Here is a 23,281-nt window from a genome sequence, read left to right on the forward strand (position 1 = left end):
GGTGAAAATCAATATGATTAGGCTCAATAATGGAGTGTATTTTAATATTTCATCAAAAATAATAGGCGAGCAGCATTAAACATTTTGGTTTATAAAATATTTCTTAGATAAGGGTAGGGACCTTAATAAAACACAACAATGAATCATAATAGGTAGTCTATAAATTGGAGAAAGTTTTACTGTTTAAAAAATACTTCTTACAACACAATTGAAATAAATAAAGATTATAAGGCGAAGTTAATAGCTGAGCAACCCTTCTGCATTCTTCTGTCATGATATCCTGAAACAAATAAACAATAACTCAAAATTGTTATCAGAACTAAATAGAGAAAGGGGTGTCTTGTTAGCTTGGTGGTTAATTTACGTCCTGGACTTTGCTACAAGAGAAATTGAGATTGACTTAAAGGATCCTTGCACAAGGTGAGAGGATTCAACATAATTTTTCCATGGATATTGCACACACTTGCCCAGCACAGCACAAACCTGCTAACAGCAGGCTACTATTAAAATTAAAGTAAAGTAAAGTACTGTAGAACCAAATCAGATTACGCTCTTGTGTCCACCATAGCACTATAGAACACCAAAGAGCACTAAACGGTTTTCATAGTCTTTTATCAATTAAGAATTAAATGTATCCATTCAAATACATACAAATTATAACCCAGTGAATGATTGAAATACATGTCATGATGAAACCATACAGCGGTAGCCCAAGTACGGCTTCATCATATAAAATCATATGCTAGTTTGTCTGACCATACTGGGCAGGAGTAGAGTGGCCAGCTGTGCTGCGGTTAGCGTATATTCCGGCGCCGACCGCCAGGGGTAATGTGTAGTTACGGCGCACACCGCTGCAGCATCAAGCGCTAGCGACCGTTTCCATAACAAATTGGTAGTTGGGAGTAGTGTTGCCAACTTTGGAGGAATCCCCCAGAATTGGAGTTTATTGACTTATTTAATATTAAGCAATAAATTAATTTAAATGCCATCTTTTATTGTATTTTTTTTAAACATATATTTGTTATACTTTTGTAGTTTCATTACAATGATTCAAAGTTTTTCTTTATTAATCCATAATTTTAGGAAGTGGTTTATTGGAAGGTTTTGTTTTATATTTGCAAGGTCAAAATTAAATTTAACCAGGATGTCTAGTAGTTGGGGAAAGTCAGGTATTAGTATTGAATTTCAAAATGGTCTGGAAAAGTTGGGATTTAGTCTTTATTTTGATATCAAAGTCGGTAAATTTCATGATTTACCGCTACTCAATCGCGCTAGACAACGATCACGTTTCCGTGATGGCGCAAGACGATGATGTGTCTACACGACCGCGGGAGATGTTCTTAAACCGCGACTGTGCTAGACGACGTTTTCGTGACCACGAACAAAATGATCACGTCTTTTCTGCGATCGCGCAAGACGATTGTATATACGGCCGCTGAAGATGTTCACAATTTTGCCGCAATCGAGGACGACGACGTTTCGGGACCACGGCATTCAATGATGATGTCTACACAGCCGCGGTAGATGTTCATGATTTTGACGCCATTGCAGAAGACGACAATAGCGATTAGTAATCATTTCGTTTGCAAGAGTGGTAGTGCTGGTAACAGCTGGCGAGTAGTCGACGACGACACTGAATCGAATACCGATAACTGATATCGAATGGCAAAAAGCTCTAGCGGCAGATCGCAAAACCTTTCTTTGACAGTCTATATTTACTCTATTGTCTATGACTATAGTATTACTCATCTACCATAGCCATAATGTTCTACCACTTCACCCAAACAAAAGAAAAAAATTAATTATTAAAGATTCACAAAATATCACAAATTATTCGTGAAATTAAAAACATAAACATAACTGTAAACAGACAGTTATCATTGTGTATCACAGTTTTTTGTTGCTGCTTAGTTCAAATTAGCTGTTTTCATAAATGAAAAAAAAATAATAGTGCTGCATCCTGTTGGTAAATCTTATAACTTTTAATGCCTTTGCATATCATAGAACCAACCTTTTTAGTTGAAACAGCTGACTAAATTCTTTAATTCCATTTAAATATGAGTACCGGTACTCATAAGGTTAACATGGGAAACTCTAGAGCAACTAAGGCGGAGCCCAAAAGGATTTTTGAGATAAAAATATGCCTATACCTATGTTAATCGTGAATGTGAGCTATCATCATGCCAAATTTGAGCCCAATCCATCCAGTAATTAACACGTGATTGAACTTCAAACACACAAACGAACAAACAAACACACAAACTTTCACATTTATAACATTAGTAAGATAGTAGCCTTTCTCATTTCACATGATCTGACAAGCACGGTGTCTCATCAAACTAGTATGATCGTTTTTGTTCAAGCTCCTACATATGAGCAATCGATGTATCTAAGGTTTAATGGCTGTTGGGGAAAAATAACTAATTTAATTCTGTGCTGGTATTAACAATTTTTACCACAAAAAGATGTGAAACTACTTTATTCTTTCCAGTTGTGTGGGGGCAATAAACTATAAACAAATAACTTGATCTTTCCACATATTTAGACTGGTGTAGTTGTACAGCGTAAGTCTCCGGTTCCGAATATAACGGATTCACATCCTGGTAATCACCATGACAATTTGATAGATGGCCACCCTGTGCGTTGCTCCTCATGAACGTTGGTGCGGCCATCTTTAAATGCCCTTACCCACCTGCGTAGGTACCATTCCGCCACTCATAATTTTCTCCCCATACACTTCACTAATCTGTCAATGAATTTAAATGGCTTTCACACCTTTAGCACTTAAAAATCTAATTACCGGTACAGCGCAAACTTCACAGGCGACGGCAGTCTCAATTGGCGGCACCGTTTTGAATGCTCTAAACCGGATGTAAACACAGCCGATTTGTGCCGAATTTCCAGCGCAGGCTTGCCAATACATCCACATACACAGCACAAATGTCCAAAATGCCAATCGCAGCACTGAAACGGAGAAATTTAAAAACAGTACTTACTTAAATAACATGCCTTGTATTATTCTGTCACCATAGGTAACTCTGAAACTTGAACAGTAGGCTACTGTAAGTTGATTAAAGTGTATTTTTTTCCAAATATAAAAACTTAACCGCCACAGCACATCATAAGTTAACACGATGACTGCTGAAAACAACGTACAGGCGCTCCCCAGTGGCGGGCGAAGCCCCGGCACGCAACCGAATCAGCGAACGCAATTGGCATTCAAATATTCCAGTCTGACGAATCACAAAAGAGCAGTGGTGACTGTGCTGCGTTACCCCGAGAGTGGATGTAGTTCACTAAAACACCCAAAGGTAGCAGCACTGCACGGATCCGTATCCAGTGTCTTTGTAATGTGGGTTGAAGAGAAAAAATCCCCGAAACCGGGACAAAAGCATTGCCAGACAGGATTTTATGGGAAATTTTAGTACCAACCTACACCAAAGTAAAGCTCGCATTCTAAGCTGGCAGGCTGGCAACGATTATAACGTCTCCGTCTGAGGCTAAGCTCACACTGACTCAATATATTTCTGTTGGTCTGGTGCCGACTTTTGTCGGCGCGCGCCACATTGAAGTGCTAGCGACGCCGACTAGAGTCGGCGTTAGCAGTCAACGTGTTAATGTTAAACAAGGACTGAAAATGCTTTTAATCATATTGATAACTTAGCCAAACTTACTTATCTTTATTGCTTTCGATTCTTTTCCAAGAAAATTTCTCTCCTTCTTATTTGGCCCCAAATAAGCAAACAACTTCATCAATATTGTTTACATGTGAAGTACTCTCATACATTAACACCAAACATTTGCAATGCTCCAAGCTTTACAAGAAAATTTACCTGGAACAAAAATAGGCAGTGTACATCATTCAGGCCTACTTCTTGTTAAAAGTAAAAACAGAATATAGAACTATAGCTCAAGGTAGGGCATATTTTCTTTGTACAAATATTTGGATTGGTAGATAAAAACTTAAAAACTCGAAGGCCACTGGTTCTCTCGGACCCAAGTGTCATTACCCAGGTGGAACTAATAAAGTGTGTTTTTTATTAAAACATTAATAGCTTAGTATAAAATAAAGCTTTCAAGTTTGATTTATAAAAATAAATATAGCCTATATATATATATATAGTTTAAAATATAAATTAAGCTTTTTGTTGGTCGCAAAACATAAACAAATAAAAAGTAGAAGAAGGTAGCTTCTAATGTTATTCTTATGGGACAAATTTAAAAATGTATTTTGAGGGTTTTATAATTACTACTGAACGGAATCGTCTAAATTTTATGGTGTCTTTCCATTGGTGTCATAATTAAGATTCGTGCAATTTTTTAACACTATAGGTGCAACGGTTAGCTTGAGTTTTTTATGCGAACACTTACACACACACACAGTTAAGCGGACAACTAATCCACGACTCCACTATACACAACACGATACATAGATGACATATTATTTTTTTTTTAATTTCTTTAGAAAGGTCTAGAGAATAATTGATAAATTTTGTGTTTTAAGGGTAAAAAATGAGAAAACCCCATTTTTTGGCCTAGGCCCCTTCTCTGCATAGAACTCATTAAAACCCGGTCCCATGGCCTGATCATGCTAGTTCGGGAACTCATTCAGATTTATCCCGCCTTACAACTTCAAACCGAATTTTCATTTGATTTTAGGTTATGAAAGAAACATAATACAAGGATATTTGCCTTTGCCAATTACAATCAATTGTAAGTATGGTGGGCTAATATGAAAAAAGTTGACCCATAGGCCTACTTGCCTAATTTGTAATTTTATTCATGTACTCAGGTAACTTATGTGTCACAATTTCATTTTCTTAGGTAGCCTACATGTTTTTTTGCCATAAGTTAACTGCATGGTTTGCTGCCTTGTTTACTGTGTGAAATTAACCTAACTTAAGTTTTGTGACGTTGCCTATTGTAAGTTATTTTATAGACTACTAAATTTCCATTCATACTTGGCTTAAAATACCTAATATGTATCGTCGCCATTTCATTGAATAGTATTAACAGTATTGATGGTAGAATAAGTTAAAGGGTACAGTTTCTTAACTGGGCTACGCTAATTTTATTGAAACTATCGATTCGATTAGTAAACCTACATGCGATTTTTTCACCATCAGCAAGTTTGGTTGGTTAAGTTAGGTTATGATAATTTAATTTTATAATAAACTTAGATAGGTATATTTTAAAATATCTATTATTAATCAATATTTTTAATTCAATACTGTAGTTCAATAAAATATATTAACTTAAGTTAGCGTAGCCCAGTTAAGAAACTGTAGGCCTACCCAAGTTAAATCTCTTGGCTCAGTATTATCACGCTTACCATTTCTAAGGTTACAGTACACAAATAATACAAACTTGATAGCCTACTTATATCGAATATAGGCCTACTCGAATACTTAATACTCATTCAAATGAGTGTAGGACGTAAACTTAAGGGCTGCACTTTACTTTACGTCCTACACTCATTCGAATGAAAATATCGATCGATATATCGATTATTAGATAAGTTATATCATTTGGTTAGTTAGGTAAGGTTAACCTAACCTAACTAACCAAACGATATATCGAATGAAACAATCTAATAATCGATATTTTCATTCGAATGAGTGTAGGACGTAAAATAAAGTGCAGCCGTTGAATACATTCACTGATATTTTTATTAAGTTAATTGTTTAGGCCTGTCACAGGAAATCTGTAACTTGAGTCACAGCTACCTTAAGCTTAAGTAGGCTAGGCAACTGTACCTACTAACTTAACCTAATAACACTCAAGCAAATAATAGCCTACTGCATTTTGTTACTTTGAATAACAAGGCCTAGGAACAGGATTGGATTAAAACACAACTTACTGGATTTCAACACCTCAATAGTTTTGGAATTTTTGATGTTTACAATTTATTAATAATTATTATTCCTCTTTTTTATCTTCTGTCAACACCAGCCGGACTATTGACAAGATTCATTAATTTTCAATGCCGTTATCCTTCACTTCATTTTCATATCTTTTAACTTCTCACTATAAATATTTCTTGCATTTTCATTGTCATATAGCATGAAATTGTTGCCATTTCTCGTATAAAAATCGTTTAAAACATTTAAATAAATAAATGTTTAGGTTATAAATTACGATATCGCAGTTGTCAGTACGGTCAATTACAATAATTATCGTATCCTACCATAAAATATCGTATATATGGTAGACCTGACTGAAGCGAGCAGCTGATGCCATTCCCACAATGCAACATTCTCTTCAATTATAAGCTATGCCCCAAAATCAGGATTATAAGGTATGACTCAAAATCAGGATTATAAGCTATAGAACAGAATCGGAATTAAAAGCTGCGCCACTATTTGACCATTATAAGTTGTGAAACTGAAAATGTGTCATACCTTATAACGTTTTAGTGAAATTGTGGCATAGCTTATAATTTTTCGTGAAAGTGTGGCATAGCTTATAACTGATTATAAGCTATGCCACATTTTCAACATTATAAGCTATGGAACAAATTCACGATTATAAGCTATGACATTATAAGCTATGACACCCCACGTCGGTGGCTCCCTCTTTAGCCCGTCAGAAGTTTCAGAATTACCACAAGTTACAACAAGAGCACCCTTCTCATGGTAAATTTTTTCAAACTGATGCGGAAGGTTGGTGCCGTCATCACCAAACACCAGCTCCATCAGTTTGTCCTGCAACAAGTCACATTCCTCAACAGTGAATCTCGCGTCAGGATAGGCCGCCGGAGCAACTGCCAACTTGTGACCTACAAGTTGGTCTCTATAACTGACCACACCTGCAACGGATCCATCTGCTGATCGATTAGATCTATTTCTCTTTGGGGGAGGTTTTTGAGAAGACCCAGGGTTACTATCGGGTCCGATTCTACGCATCGGTGATATGCCAGAACCTTCCCCAGGGGAACCCATGGACTCTCGCTTCCTCTTTCTCCACTGTCTGTTGGGAATCCACGTGCCCTCAGCAACCTTCCTCTCTGTAACAGACATTCTATACTCAGTTCTGGTCATAACTGTAGAAACAATCTCAGAGTCGGACGATTCGCCCGCCAGAGGCGGTGAATCGCCAGCATTGCTGGTGTCTAGTGGCGTATGTCGGTCCGCATCTAACCTATAACAAAGCTCAAGGACATCAGTTGATGATTTGGATGGAGTTCTTACTGACAAGGAACTATCCGAGAAGATCTCTGGCGTTTCCATGATCTCCCCAGGCTCCGTCTCCATTTTGCGATGTTCTGTACAATAGCATCATTGTTAGAGATTAGCTGATTGTTGCCCTCCCCAGAACCCATGGGCATGTCCCCTAAAAAGGAGGAGTGGGATTCCCCGCTTGAGCAAGTACTCACCTGGGGTAGGTAGTAATTCCGTTTGTTTACGCTCAGCCATGACTATAACAAGAAAACAATAGGTTAGCAATTTAGCAGCCGAACCGTGACCTGCTAATGTCACTACAGTCACTGCGCCTGCTAATGTCCAAGACTGGACCCTTTCGGGGTTGGACCCCTCATCGTCTCCAGCTCAGTCCTGTCACAGCTGCACACATACCTGTAACAGTTGGCGGTAACATTAGCTATCTAGGCCTTGGCCGGATTTGTGATTATCACCTCCGCCCAAGGCCAGTACTAGAGCAGCTGCTCCCTACCCTAGGACTGTCTAGTCACGACACAGCCATCGCTAGATCCGCTGCCTTCAGCGAGTGCAGAGGCACCCCTTGCAGGCTGTGCATAGCACAGTACGACTTTGCTGAACAAAGTTGACACACAGCGGTCTTGGAGGAGGAGCTGTTATAGACAGCTCCCCCTCCCTGAGGAGCTTACGCTTACCTCTCGCCCCCCAAATATGCCTTTTAAAATACGTCAATTAATTAGTTTCAACGTGTATACACGTTTTATCAAGGTATAATTAACATTATATAAATGTAAAAACATCATTTCGCACTGTATTGTCATTGAATTACGTTTCCGCCATCCCTGCAAAACGCGTTTGTGGCATCCGCAGGCGTACCAACTCATATCTATTACAGTCCGAAAAAGTGCCGTAGTGCCGATGAAAAGAGCCGCTAACTTCACGACGGTAGTCGGTAGTGTGTGTTGTGTTAGTTGTGTGTTGTGTGCACAACGTGGCACAACTGAGCTATTGTTTTGTTGTTGTGTGAGTGTGTTTGTCTGCCAGCTGCCTAACCCCTGAGTCCCTGACCTAGACCTAGGCTAGGCTAGGCTAGGATATTTTAAACGCAGAGGATACGCGTCCGGTAACCGGACGTGGATTAGGCGTCCGGCAGTTACTGTCATAACCTAACCTAACCAACCAAACTTGCTGATAGTGAAAAAAATCAAATGAAGGTTCAATTCTCTTCATAACATAAAATTATAAATGCCAAAAATTCTAACAAAAGATGTTCAGTTAAGAAGAAATTACATTCAAAGCAAAATCTGTGACAAAAAGTTAAAATTACCGATGGGTTTCGAACCGGGGACCTCTCGCATATCAGTCAAGCACTCTATCCACTACACCACGAACACTGATGGCTGAACATCGTATCATTGTGGTAATGGCGTTCTGGGACCCCCTACCGGACACCTAATCCACGTCTGGTTACCGGACACCTAATCCACGTCTGGTTACCGGACGCGTATCCTCTGTGTATTTTAAAATGGATTATAACGAGGGAAACGATTACAAACATAAATTAAGAAGTGTCCTTTATGAGTTATCAAAGGAAAGTTTCACTATATCAGATGACACCATATTAGAGAAATTATATGAACACATTTCTATAAAAGCTCATGAAACTGGTAAGGATATTGAATATGCGTAAGTAGCCTAGGTTTAAGATCACTAGGCCTAGGCCTAGTTATCTTTAATCAAGGCCCTAATCCTAGACCTACCTATAATTATGTAATTATGTCGACCTCCAAATACCGCACTGGTAAAACTGAACTTATAAGTTTACTACTTATGTTATATTGAATTTGTTTTTGCCTTATCTACCTAAATTAGACCCTATTTTACCATTGGCACTTTTGGGGGAAACGCCTATTTCACCCTGAAAACACAGAAAACATACCCACTATAGTATGTTTTCTGTGCTGAAAATCATGTTTGAAAATCAATAAAAATGCTAGAAATCAATGGTTTTTGGGGCTTGATAATTTTCTTTTTAACTTAGGGTGGGATTTTTTTTATTATTAGTCCAATTTAACACATTTTTGGCAAATGCAGTTTTTACCCAGGAAACCAGGTTTGAAAAATCGTAAAAAATAATAAAGTACCAAAAATTACCCCATTTTTGGGTACCTAGGGCCTAAACCAAATTATATATAAACCAACTTAACCCTCCGAGTGTCCCTTGTTTTGGCCTTAGGGCCCTTTCACACGAGGCCACTGGTGGCCGCCACCGGTGGCAGCCACTGGTTGCCCGCCACAGCTTTAACATTATTTTAAATGAGACCTTTCACACGCAGCCACTGCAGTTGCCCGCCACTACACAGTGGCCGAGCAGTGTCTCCTCGCGCAACTGCTAGTCGGCAACCGCCGGCAACTGCAGTGGCGGCAACTCGTCGCGGGGCATTGAATTAAATGGGAGCTTTCACACGTAGCAACCAGTGGCCGCCACCGTGGATGAGCGCGCAGCTACTATTATGAATCAGTCCAAATGCAGACTGCAAAGACAAACGCACTATGGTAGTTGTTGAGTGTTTTCGTGTTGAATTGTTTGTTTGTGAAAATGAGTGATCAGAAGAAAAATAAAGAGGACGTTGCTGAAAAAGAAAAAGACAAAGGAAAACAACAGAATAAGAGAACAAACAAAATAGTAGAAAACAAAGTGGATACTGAAGATCTAATTTGCGAAATTGAAAAGTAACCGGCAATTCGGTATAGTACGCCTGTGTCTTTGCCTTATTTTTTTATTATCAACGCGAGAAGAAGGAGATGTTCATTGTTCGACAGCATTTTCACAACTATCATTGTACAGTGGCTGAAGTGGAGTGGCTTGTAAGTTGCCTGTATCATCCACTGCAGTTTCCCGGCCGGTAACTGGTGGCGGACACCGGTGGCCGCCACCAGTGGCCTCGTGTGAAAGGGCCCTTAATGTCTGCCTATTTTTTGCTCATTTGCAAGGTTTTATTAAAACGGATCTGAGAAGCTTGAAAACAATGTTAGTTATACTGTTCTATATACCATTTTGTTTGGAAAATCATGGGCTTCAATATTATACATAGAACATAAGGAACATTTGTTTCAAAAAAAAACTTTAAGTAAAAAAAAATTGGAAAATAAAAAATAAAAAAATTTGCGCTCAATGAAATTGTATAAATTATAGGCCTATAAATATTTGAAAATAGCCACTTTGTTCTGAATTTTATGAGGATTACAAATATATAATAATATAAAGAAGTATATTTGCAAATAAATAAGTTTCATTTAATTTCATTTCATTTCATATAACTTTAGGCCTATTCATTAAAGTACAACACATAGATACAGGAATGGCGTCAAGAGTAATTTAACAAATCTAACTTAACTAAAATACTCATAACTATCAAGCATGGCGTAACAACATACCATCAATATGAACATTCTTTCAGCTCAAATAAAGTAAAACAAGCAGTGCAATATAAAAGTTTAAACATGAAAATATCAAAATTAAAATAATAGATAAAATTATTTTAAAACCAAAAGTTTCAACTTATGAAATAAAGCAATATAACTTATGGAACTAAAACTCTTCAAAGGAGTAGATACATGTAAGTTAGCCTTGTTGATAAGAAACTTTTTCAATTTTGATTTAAATTTATTTTTTGAGGTTTCTAATTTGATTTCTTTAGGAAGTTTATTATAAAATTTTGAACCGGCATATTTAGGTGTTTTCGTGAAAAGTTGCAGAGTATGAGAGCTAGTGGCCAGGTTTTCTCGATTTCTAGTAAAGTAATTGTGGTAGTCTCCAATAAGTTGTAATTCATCAAATCTGTCTGTGTATGTGTGGTTTAAGTTATGGGCAAAAAACAGATTTCAGTACATACCGTAGCGTTTAGCTAAGAATGCATAGCCTAACCATAGCTAGGAATCTGGCTGATAATTTACATCAATATCACTAAGTTACCTACTTCTTCAGGATCATCAACCAGCCCTTCAAAATCACCTAAATCTTCTTATAATGCACCGCGTATATCACTACTTTTGATTTTTAACACTAAAACAATGATAAACGTAATAAAACACATCAGTCATCGGTCCGAGGTTAACCAAGCTGTTTACAAATACGCACGTCAGCTGTCTGCTACAATATTTTCGGAACTAAAATTAATAGCGCTTAGAGACAGACCTCCGGAGAAAGCTCTGAATCTGTCAAATAAAACGATACCTAACTCAATCCAGTTCAATCCGATTTTGTCAGTCATAGAGCCTTCGCCGTAAACAGTGTTTGTGAGTCGTTGCAGCGACACAAAACACTACACAAAGTGTGTTATGTGTCGCTGCAGCGACAAATAACACTCGGAGGTTTAACCTAACCTAACCCAACCCAACCTAACCTAGGCTAACCCATGCTTAGGTTAACCATGTGCCAAAATGAAAAATTTTGGGTAATCCGCCTGGTTAAGTTAGGTAGGCCTAGGATAGGTGGTAATTATGTCAACCTCCAGTCAACGCTCTAAAAATTATTTTTTTTTTAATCTGTTCGTTTTTTTAGTGCTGATTCAAAAAATGATAGGCCTATTCATTTTTTGCGGAAACGTCCCGTTTTCCCGGAGAATGGGAAAAACGGTAAAATTTTTTTTGTGCCCTAAGCCCATGTTGTGGGTAGGCCTACTCAAAACCTAACCTAACCTAACCAATCCTAACCCAAAATAAAGCCTGTATTCTACAATGGCTTAGAGTCACCCGCAATGCTAGCGCCATGCAGCAGTACATAAGTTTAAGTACCTAGCGGCCGCTTTTTCGGTGATATTTTACTTAATAAGTTAGTGGTCCGATAGTAATAAAAATTACATATTCTTGTTCAGGAGGAAATTCCGCACAATTTGAGTACCCACAACATGGGTTTTGGGCAAAAAAAGATTTTCCCATTTTCCGGGAAAATGGGACGTTTCCGCAAAAAATGATCATTTTTGGAATCAGCAAAGCTAAAAAACGAACAGATTAAAAAAAAAAATAATTTTTAGAGCGCTGACTGGAGGTTGACATAATTACCGGTTAGGTAAGTATTAAGTTATTGACACAAAGTAAAAGAAGTTGGGTACAGTTTCTTAACTTAAGTTAGCTATGTTAATACCGATTATTAGTAAACCTTCATTCGATGTTTTCACTATCAGCAAGTTTGGTTGGTTAGGTTAGGTTATGATAGTTTAATGTTTTACTAAACTTTACTTAAACTTACCTCGTCTTGCAGTTCAAATAGTGTTTGATGTCCACTACATATGTTTCGCCATATAAGTTATGGCATTCTCAAGTGGTCAACAGAAACATTTTATCCAATTTGGACTCGTCAACATGTTACTTCAAATATGAAAATATTTACACTATAACACCAAAATAAGTGTAAATATTTTCGTATTTGAAGTAACATGTTGACGAGTCCAAATTGGATAAAATGTTTCTGTTGACCACTTAAGAATGCCATATATGGCGAAACATATGTAGTGGACATCAAACACTATTTGAACTGCAAGACGAGGTAAGTTATGTAAAGTTAATTCTATACTACGCAGTTCAGGGGCTACAAAATGGAATTTAATTAATTTTTTAACTGATAGGCCTAGGCCTATAGCTGGTAAATATATCGATTACTAACCAATATTTTAAATTTGATAGTTTCATTAGATATTAGCATAAGTTAGTCCAGGAAATTGTACCCAAAAAGTTTTACATGCGTCTAAAAATTTAATAAAATCGCCAATTTGTAGCATTTTTCTTGATTTTCAAACACGATTTTCAGGGTGAAATAGGCATTTCTCCCAAAAGTGCCAAAGGTAATAGGTGCTTAAAATAGTCTAATTTAGGTCATTAAAACCTTGCGAAGTAAATGAAGTTCCGTTGTCTGAGACGATTGTTCTCGGTGTGCTATATTTACACAACAAATTCTTGAGCGCTTCTACTGTCTTTTCTGTTGTAATAGAGGACATAGGTACTGTTAAAAATATTAAAGACAAGGACAATTATTAAACTGATCTGTATTTTTACAAAGGGAACAATCAATGACAATATTTACAATATTTTAAATAAAGAATAAAACATATGTTGTAGGTAATTATTCAGAAAGACTATGGCAGGCAATAAATTATTACATTTACTTCCCCCCAAGAACTAAGCATTAGAAAATTTGATTTCTTTTTCTTTTTTTTTTCTTCGGAGCATTACTCATTTTTGGTCAAGGTTTGCGATGGCTAAATTTGGTACTAACCAGTTTATTAGTGATTTTCACTTTGAGCTTACGTTTTCTACTTCGTTGTTTGGGATCCAAGGAGTGCTTGCTGATTGTTTGCCTCCATATTGGCTCGCATTTCCATTGGGACAAGACCAGTTTTGCGTTTGAGCTCGTTGATCTCCAGCTCGTGTCGTCTCCAGAGTTTCTCAATCTCTAGTTGTTGGGAATGTCTCATTGCCTCCACAGTTTTTGAGTTTGAGTCTGAAGAGGGCTGGGTAACTCCAAGCGGGGGAACTAACGCTGGTGTACTGATCACACTGGCTAGCCGAGGAGGGTTGGGTAGTGACTTGCGGACCGTGGGCCTCAGTGGGAACTTGGTCACATTGTCTACAATCATCGAGTCGTCTGAATCAATCTCTTTACACCTCTCAACACCAGTGGCTGCCATGTCCTTAATCACACTCGTGCTGAGGCTCTTAGATATGTTCTCACTTCTGATCTCCATAGCCTTCTTCTGCGAAGAGTCACTTTCCGTTACCACCATGCTTTTTAAAGGACAGTCTTTCTCACTCGACGACCGTCGGAAATGTCGACTCACCTCGTCCAGCACCTCAGATTTTTGCTTCGCCGGCCTATTGTCCTCAAACTTTGTCACAGTACTGGACTTTCTGTGCAATTTAGCTGGAATTCCATTACTTCTGCTCGTATAACTTTTTGTGGACCTTTTACTGTTGCTTGACTCGTCTTGGTTGATGATCAAAAGAGGTGATTCTTCTGTAGAATTGTCTGATTTGAACGCATTCGATTCTTGCCCTTTCTCATTTTCAGTCGGTTTTAAACTCTTCAAAGCATTGTCGCGACTTGGAGGGTACTTGAAATAATCTAATTTCCGTAATAATCCAATGTCGTAATGATCTTTGACCTTTTTTGTTGTGCGTTCTGGTACATCAATTGCTTGTTTTGTTTCAAATGAACCGACTTTGGACTGATGAAGAGTGGGTTCTCCATAGTTTTCGTTTTGAAAGCATTCATTTGCTATATTATGTAGTTTGTCGTCGTGAAATGTTGTCAAATTAAAATTTCCATCTATTCGACCATCAAATTTGGCACACTTTCCATGCATAGTCCAACCTAGATAACTCCATGACAGGATAGGAGAATAGGTAGGTCCTTCTATGACTTTTCTTGTTAAAATAAGAGCTGCATTGTCTTGTCCGATCAAGATAGAGGGGTTGGAATGTGCAGAAGGAAGGGGTTGGTCAATCGAGTTTAGGTGAAACCAAGTCTGTCTAAGTTTAACTGTGTCGAAATTTTGAAGTGGTAAATCTAGTGGTGACTGTGTCCGGACGTTATTAAGGGACTTCATCCTCGTAAAGTCCTTTTATTTTTAGGCTAACTTTACGTGAGGTAGATTCAAAGTGACATGTTGAGTTTGACCAACAGGTAGTAAGGGGCTCTATATCTCCCTCGACTCCTAACTTGTCGACTGTGGTAGAGTCAATGAGTGATTGTTGAACCTTCATCTAAAAGTGCAAAGGTATCAATTTGGCCCTTAGGCCCATAAAGAGTAACAGGACATACCTTAAGCAGAACATTATTTGTTGTATTTTGTTCTGTGTGTTTACCGGTTATTTCTTTTGTTTTGACAATAGAATAGTCAGAGTCTTTATTTTCATGAGAGGAAGAATAGACAGGTTCTTTTTTGGAGTACAAAGGTTTTTCAGGTGTAGTGTCTGTGTGTAGTAAGCGACTGTGGAATAGTTTACAGTTATTTATACCACAAGCTTTCTTTATTTTACAGAACTTTATTGGGTGTTGACGAAAACAGTAGAAACACAACTTACTTTCTGCAACCATCTTCCATCTCTCTGGAACACTGGCTTTCCTGAAAGTTTTACACTGAGCACTTTCGTGCTTTTCGTTGCAAAATATACAACTATTTGGTCTCCCAGTTGTAGAGTTTGTTAATACTACCTTTGCATCATACTTCTTACGTGTTAAAGTGTCAGATTTGGGACGGAAATAAATACTCATGAGTGAGCACTGATTTTCTAACCAACTAGAAAGATCTTTTAGGTCTGGCTTACTTAAAGATAATGATCTCACATGTTGAGCCCAATTATACTTGAGATTATAAGGTAGTTTGTCCATTAGTTCCATCAATAACTGAGGGTTTGTCATATAGTGCTCCATTTTTAAGGATTCAGCTGTCGTAGTAAAATGAAGGACACAAGTAAAGAATTCTATTAGACCATTGATGTCTTCCTCCTTGACTGGAGGTAACATTCTGGTCTTCCTTTGCATTGATTCCAGAATCAATTCTGGCCTGCCAAACCGCATTTTTAAAGTGGATATTACCGTATTCATATTTTTTCCACAACAAGTAAGGGCCTTACCATTTTGAAAGCCTCGCCTTCAAGTGAATTTCTTACTCTGATGAGGTTGACCTCCTCATCAAAGGAAGCCTTTGTCTTTTCATAAGCGGAATAGAATATAGGCCAACCCTCCGGTTTCCCACCAAATGAAGGAAGGTGTTTGCGCAAGGATTGAATGGTATTTGACTTATCTGAATGAATGGCTTGTCTAAAAGAATCCGCTAACTTCTCTACTGCTGAAGACACAATAGCTGATGATGACATTTGAACGACATTGGACTCTTGTTCTTTGCCATCTAGCCATTTTTCAACTTTGTTATGGGACTCTTCTTCTAAGTCATCATTTAAGCCTATAATAGATCTTACCTCTGAAAGTGAGTCTTGCCTGCTACTGACCCATGCAGACTTCAGTTCAGCCCTCACCTCCAACAGTCTTTTCTGGCGTTCTAGTTCCCTCTGATCCCATTTTCTTTGTTGTTCCATTTCATCAAATTTTTTTTATGTTCCATTTCATCTAACTTCTTTAGACGTTCCATTTCATCTAATTTCTTTTGACGTTCCATCTCTTTTAGTTCTAATTCTTTTTCCAGTCTGTTCATTTCTTCTATTTTTTCCAATTCAATTAGTAATCTACTGCGGTGACTTGCTTTTGAAGATTTACTAGTACCATGAGAACATGATGTCTTATTGTCTTCTTGGTTTTCATTATTTTTGGTATTGTCTAAATTCCTTTCAGTATTTAAGTCATTACTTGGGGGAGTATACCTGTCAGGTAATTTCTTTACCCTAGAAGATTTCCTGGTAGACATTTTATACGGGTTTCGGCACCAAATGTAAAAAATATTTAAGACAAGGACAATTATTAAACTGATCTGTATTTTTACAAAGGGAACAATCAATGACAATATTTACAATATTTTAAATAAAGAATAAAACATATGTTGTAGGTAATTATTCAGAAAGACTATGGCAGGCAATAAATTATTACTGGTACTATTTCTGGCCATTTCGAGAAAGCGTCAATCACTAAGAGAAACATTTGTCCATAAAATGGTCCAGCAAAATCTAAATGGATTCGACTCCAAGGTTCACTTTCTTTAGGCCAGTTGACTAGATGTGTTTTACTTGGTAAATTTTTAGCAAACAAGTTACATTCACGGCAACGGTGACTCGTCTGTTCAATTAGAGCATCCATACCTGGCCACCACACATGGCCTCAGACTTCATTCTGACCATGCCATTGTGAGATTCATGCAAGTAGTCCATGATGTAAGTTCGGTATTTAGGTGGAATAACAGTTCTTATTCCCCACAGAAGACAGTTAAAAGTTATTATGTAGAGTCAGTGCATCTTTCTTAGAAAAGTAAGGCCTCAAGTTCTCATCTGGACACTTAGTAGGCCAACCAACTTTTAGATAAGATAGATAGATTTTAGATAAGGCAAAACAAATTCAATACAACATAGGGCCTAAGTAGTATAGCCTAAGTTCAGTTTTACCATCGCACTAAAAAAATTAGTTTTTAAACTTAACTGTTAGTTGTTTAGCGCTGATTCCAAAAATGATAGCCTAAGTTAACTTAGTTATTAAACACTTCAATTAAAGAGCAGCAATGTTCTTAGCCAGACCAATTTCAGTCATGAGCAACTATATACTGTATATGTTGTTTTAAGTAAGGCTACATCTTTTAATAGTAGGATAAGCATATTCATTACGGAAAATTCTGACCAGGGTTATATTCCTGAAGGTAACTTTAAGACTAAAATCGTAGTATTTATGGAAGTGCTTTTGTGAAAAAAATATTGTTTTTTAGTGTTTATTTTTAAAAGTGTTTTCTTCAAGCAGCATTTTATAACCCTCAAAATATGCTACATAGGTATATGCTACATTCACTGCCTATTGGTTTGATAAGATAAAATGTTTTGTTAAATGTGTTTTTAAAAATCTTAAAAAAAATAACTACCCTGTAACATACTTGAACTTGAACACTTATTAATTTACTAAATATAATACGCATACAGCTAGAAAATGGCTGGATTGCTTCACTGTATTTAATTTTCGACGAGTCAATATATAACACGATGAATTTGTTTTCTAAATTCATATTTTTTGCGGGGCATTGAGCCGCACAGGTTCACTAGTTATTTATAATGTGTAATTGTTCAGTTTGTATTGGTGTTGTGTTCTGTTCTGTGTATTAAAAGTTAACTAACTTTAGTTATTAAACTTAGTAATTTTTGCGGAAAAACACTTTTTTGCGAAAAAGTCATGTCGTTTGTGTTAAAGCAATTTCAATAAGCCTGCTTATAATGTCATATAAATCATGAAACATATGACATTATTTATAATGTGTAATTGTTCAGTTTGTATTGGTGTTGTGTTCTGTTCTGTCTATTAAAAGTTAAATTTAATTTCCATCCAAGTCTTAAAGTTTCCTACTAATAACAGGTTATGGGCTACTAAATTGAGAATAAGGTTGACTTGGAATGGCAATGGGAACTCAAATTTTGGTATTGAAACCTTTTGATGGACACAATTTTGGCAATTGGCTGTTCAGATTAGAGTTGGTATTGGTCAGTATAAAGTCCTAGATGTCTTGACTCAAGAAATTCCTGAAGAAGAAGGACCAAGGTCTGCCTTCATGGAAAAAGATGTCAAAGCAAGAGGTCTGATAGTACAGCATATCACGGATGATATCATGTCGACCATCAAGGGCCAGAGGACAGCAAAAGGGATGATGAATCTCCTAAAGAGGACGTATGGAACAACTGGCATTGGAGAGCAAGTACGAATAAAACAGGAACTGGGTAACTTAAAGTTCAATGGTGAGAGCTCATTACTGTCTTATTTCACAAAATTGGAATCTTTGGTAAATGACCTTAAGTCTGCTGGTGGAACAATGGACAATCAGGAAATAATAACGACACTTTTGTCTTCTATGCCCTCAAATTATCAAACTCAGTAACTTGTACTGTAGTTATTTTATTTCACCTTTTTTAAGTCAGTTGTTATCTGAAGAAGTACGCATGAAAGGTGAGTTTGGTTCAGTGGTACACGATACTGCTGTTTTTGGTGGACAAAAGGAACAAAAGTTCTTAAAGAAATCTAAATTTTCGGTTAAAGAAAGTGAAGAGCGAAACAAACTGTTTAAATTTAGATGTTATGAGTGCAATGAAAAAGGACACCGTAAAGCAGACTGTCCTAAGTTAAAAGGTAAACAGTTTAGATCTCATATAGCAGATAATGACGCATGTTTTGTGACTGAAGATGATGTAGCTCTCAGTAGTATCCATAGTAGGACTCTAGTGAATTTTGTAGTAGATTCTGGTTCTACACATCATCTGGTTGATTCTATCACTGGAGCATTTCTTGAAAATGTAAAAGATGTTGATTTTAATATTCAAGTGGCCAAGCATGGTCAACAACTAAAGGCTATTAGATGTGGTGATTTAAGGTTACTACTACCAAGCGGGAAAAGTGTAACAATCGAAAATGTCATTGAATGTCCGAACCTTACAAGAAATTTATTATCATCTGTGCGTAGAATTGAGCAACAGGGACATTCTGTAATATTTTCAGAAAATAAGGTTTCCATTGAAAAACCTCTTGGGAATGTAATTCTGAAAGGTCAGATATATGGTAACTTATACATGGTTAAACTAGGTTTATCCTTCAACTCTGAAGCTAATGTTGTTAAAGGTAGTGACAATCAACTTTTATTACATAGACGGATGGGGCATTCATCAACATTTCCATGTAAACAACCTTGTGATACTTGTTTAAACTTGTTAACTTGCTCAAAAATGATCATGGTTGGTTATGCAAACAATGGTTATCGTTTATGGGATCCTGTGAAAGAAAAAGTCATATTAGCTCATCTTCAGGATGGAAGAAGCTAAGCCAGTTTTGTTACCTCAGCAAATCTATGTAGAATAATTATTCTCTTGCGTTCTCTTCCCATTGCGAAGCACGGGTATGACTGCTAGTAGCCGATAAACAATAACAATAACAATAACCACATAATAATGACTAATGATTATAAACAGAACAAGGATTACTTTTAACCAAACATGCCCCTTTTTACAAATCTAATTTTTTTTAAGCTTTGACTCTCCTGGTTATGGTACCTTCAATGAAGGGACGAATATACCACTAATTACAACGCAACTGTGAGCCCAAAGGTTTATTATGTACCGGTACGCCATGTGTGAATGGAACAGGGCATGGTACCATAAGCAGTACTGCTCAGTGACACATTCTGGAGGTGCCTTAGAAGACAGTTTACCCGAACAAGCTGTGCGGTGACATGGACAGTGTGGTCGTTCTAGGCTAGTTGGCTGTCCAGCTGGAAACCAAGAAGCTTTATTGTTGCTATGTCTTCCGAGGAGTCTCCGAGGGTACAAAGGAGTGTGTAACCTGTCTGAGTTTTGTCTCCATTCTGTTGAAGCTTTTTGTTTATCTGAAATTTCGCTTTGGCTTCCTGGACCTGAATATTGTAGTTAAATCCCTAGTGTGGTGTAGGTTTAAAAATTGAAATAAATTATTAATTAAATTGGTGTAAGTTTCATTCTGGTGTGGTACGTTGAAGTTATTCATTTGATTTACCTTTAGTGAGAAGCGTAGTCTCATCCGCAAATAGTATGGAACTACGGGTCTTGTTGATGTCATTGATGAGCACCAGGAAAAGAAGGCCCAGCAAATATCTTTGAGGTGGTTTATCTGCAGTTCTAAAGACTCCGCCACTTATTGTCTTTGAGTGTTACCTTTTGAGTTAAATACACCAATCCATTTAAATTAACATGGTAAATATAACTTAATAACTATTTTTTTCAGATTTTACTGAAGTATTGAAAGACTGCAGTGTGTGGCTTGAGTCAGTTTTGAACCAATGGCACAAAAATATTCTCTTTGACGATGTTAAAAAATTCAGTGTTTGTTTGTTTGGTATCGTTGGCTCTACACCTTTTGGATTCACAACAATAAAGCATATGTTACCAAAGATTAAAGAATTCATCTCAAAAAGAGAGGTTCAAAATTCCTCCATATTACTACCACTACTGGATGTTTTACGGATGTTGATCAATCATGATGAAGGTTTGAGCTGGGTGTTGGATTCAGGTAAGAAAACACCTTGTAATTAGTGCATCACATAAAACACGTAAAATAACATCACGTAAAACACACACTTAAAATAAAATCACAAGACATTTTCTCGCTTAATCCTCTGTAAATGTAAACACCGATAAATAAAATTGATAACTGTTAACCCCTTGCGGTCGAACGGCGAGTATAGGTCGCCGGACGCCAGCGCCGCAAACGCTCGAATGGCGACCTATACTCGCCGTGACGTAACCCCATTTAAAAGTCACCTAAAATAAATATACGTTTCTGATTTCATGTGAAATTGTGTAATATACATTCTTTGATACTTTTATCAGTTATTTGTCTTACTCTATGCATTTATTTTACTTTTACTGGCTGCTAAATTCTATAAACTTTTTTGTACTTGCATCAGCCGTCTGGTCTGTCTGCAACAGATTGTTGTTGAATGTTGTTGTTTCGTGTTGTGTTTACGTTACTCAATAATTAGTGTAATGTTGTAATTATGGAAAATAAAATAAGTGATGATGATATTTGTGAGTTATTGGAGAAAAACTATGATAGTGATGTGAGTGGTATGAGCATCGGTGATGACATAGAATTAGTGAATGACGACGGATTGGACGAAAATGTTGTGGAAGAGGAACTTCAAATGCTCTTTACAGATGACGATGAAATTAGGCCTAATTTAGACGAGGAGTTGGATATTTATAGTTTTAGTAATGAAAATTCTATAGAAGTAAGTGAACCATTGGAAGTTGGTCAAGGAGACTGTCCAGGGAAACATAAAACCTACTTAGAGAGGGCTAGGCCTAGGGCTGTGAGCTTGAGCACACCTGTGCTAATCAGTGAAGATGGGGAATGTAATGCAGGTAATTTGGATTCAAATGAGACTGGGCTGTCAATAAGTGACAACTTTGAGGATGTTTTTATGAATGATGAAATAAGTTTACCTCCAGACACTACTACTACACCTGAAAATACATTTGAAGGTAGGCCTAGTCAGCATGTTAGTCCTAAAAGCAGACCAAGTTTTACTACTGGTAGGGGTCGCAGTAGAGGTAGGACTAGAGGTAGGTGCAATAATTCAGGTGAAGGTAGGGGTAGGCCTGTACAAGGGCAGGGCAGAAATTCAGTCCGAGGTAGAGGTAGGCCTAGAGGAGCAGGGAATAGTCGTAGGCCCAAACCAAACTACAACATCGGTTGGGAACAATGTAGCGATAACGATGTCCCACCAGTTAGGTATATGTATAACAATTATGCACACTTTAGGCCTCCCTTAGATAAGGGATTGAAAACTGAACTAGATTATTGGCAACTTTTTTTCACGGATGAATTGATTGCAGAAATAACTTCTGAAACCAATCGGTAGGCATCCGAAAAAATACACAAAAGTACGCCTCTTCAAAAGCGTTCAATTTGGAACACTTGGAAGGATGTTTCTCCTGAAGAAATGAAGGCTTTTTTTGGTGTTGTTATAAATATGGCAATGCACGAGAAATGTGAAATACGAGAGCATTTTTCGGAAGACTGGCTCGATAAACAACCCTTTTTCAAAGATGTTTTTTCACGGGACAGATTTTTTCAGTTATTTTGGACCCTTCATCTTTGCGCACCTATGCAATGCTACCTATGCACCTATGCTATGTGACACAAGTGGAACACCAAGTAGAACCACTAGAGCTGAAAAAATCAGGAAAATTGGTTCTTACTTGGACAGTAAGTTCCGAGAACACTTTTGTCCTGGACCTAACATTTCTGTCGACGAAAGCACGGTTGGTTTTAAGGGAAAGGTTTTGTTTAAGTGCTATAACAAATTAAAGCCTATCAAATGTGTTATGTGACTCGTCGACTGGTTGTATATGTGCCTTGGAACCTTATTTTGGTTCTGTTACAACAAAGAACCTTGTCAGACCAGACTTGCCTTTTATCGTGAGGATTGTGCCCCACTTAGTTCATAAACTGTTGGAAAATAATGACAGTACAGGTCTACATGTATTTACTGATAGGTTTTACACTAGCTATTTTCTAGGCCAAGAGCTCTTAAAACTTAACATGCATCTGACTGGCACAATAATGCCAGGTAGACTTGGGTTACCTGATGCTGTGAAGAAAGATGCCGTCAAGGACCTAGGTCATCATGAGACAGTCGCCCTCCGGAAAAATGAATCGATGGTCTTAGTTTGGCGTGATAAGCGTAATGTAACTATGTTATCTACTGGATATGACAATAGTAGTGAAAAAATCACTAGAGTTATCAAATCCGGTGTGACTGAGGAAGTGATGAAGCCCAAAGTCATTTGTGAATACAATCGTTATATGGGCGGGGTTGACATTGCGGACAACTACATTTCCAGGGGTGGCGGAATTGTACCCCCCTGGAATTGTACCCCCTGCAGGTTAGTGACGTCAC

At 37.4% G+C, this 23,281-nt stretch overlaps 1 protein-coding gene and 1 long non-coding RNA gene across 3 annotated transcripts in view; one reads left to right on the plus strand and one right to left on the minus strand.

The window, feature by feature from the left end:
• LOC128989151 (uncharacterized) overlaps window positions 1-23,281 on the plus strand; it is a 108,742-nt gene that overhangs the window by 29,099 nt on the left and 56,362 nt on the right. The window contains exon 2 of the mRNA XM_054411020.1: window positions 20,602-20,886. Coding sequence (XP_054266995.1) covers window positions 20,602-20,886 — 285 coding nt within the window. The remainder of the gene's footprint in view (window positions 1-20,601; window positions 20,887-23,281) is intronic.
• LOC128988983 (uncharacterized) lies at window positions 140-3,735 on the minus strand. Of its 2 annotated transcripts, XR_008490446.1 has the most exons (3): window positions 3,675-3,735; window positions 2,801-2,964; window positions 140-280 (listed from the first exon to the last, which is right to left on the minus strand). It is a non-coding gene; the product is annotated as an uncharacterized LOC128988983 (long non-coding RNA). The 2 variants fall into 2 exon arrangements; XR_008490445.1 differs by lacking the exon at window positions 3,675-3,735 and having other exon boundaries at window positions 2,801-3,042.

Source organism: Macrosteles quadrilineatus, unplaced genomic scaffold, assembly GCF_028750875.1.
Source record: "Macrosteles quadrilineatus isolate MER2022 unplaced genomic scaffold, UCM_ALF_1.0 Scaffold_3__2_contigs__length_128488019, whole genome shotgun sequence".
Lineage (NCBI taxonomy): Eukaryota > Metazoa > Arthropoda > Insecta > Hemiptera > Cicadellidae > Macrosteles > Macrosteles quadrilineatus.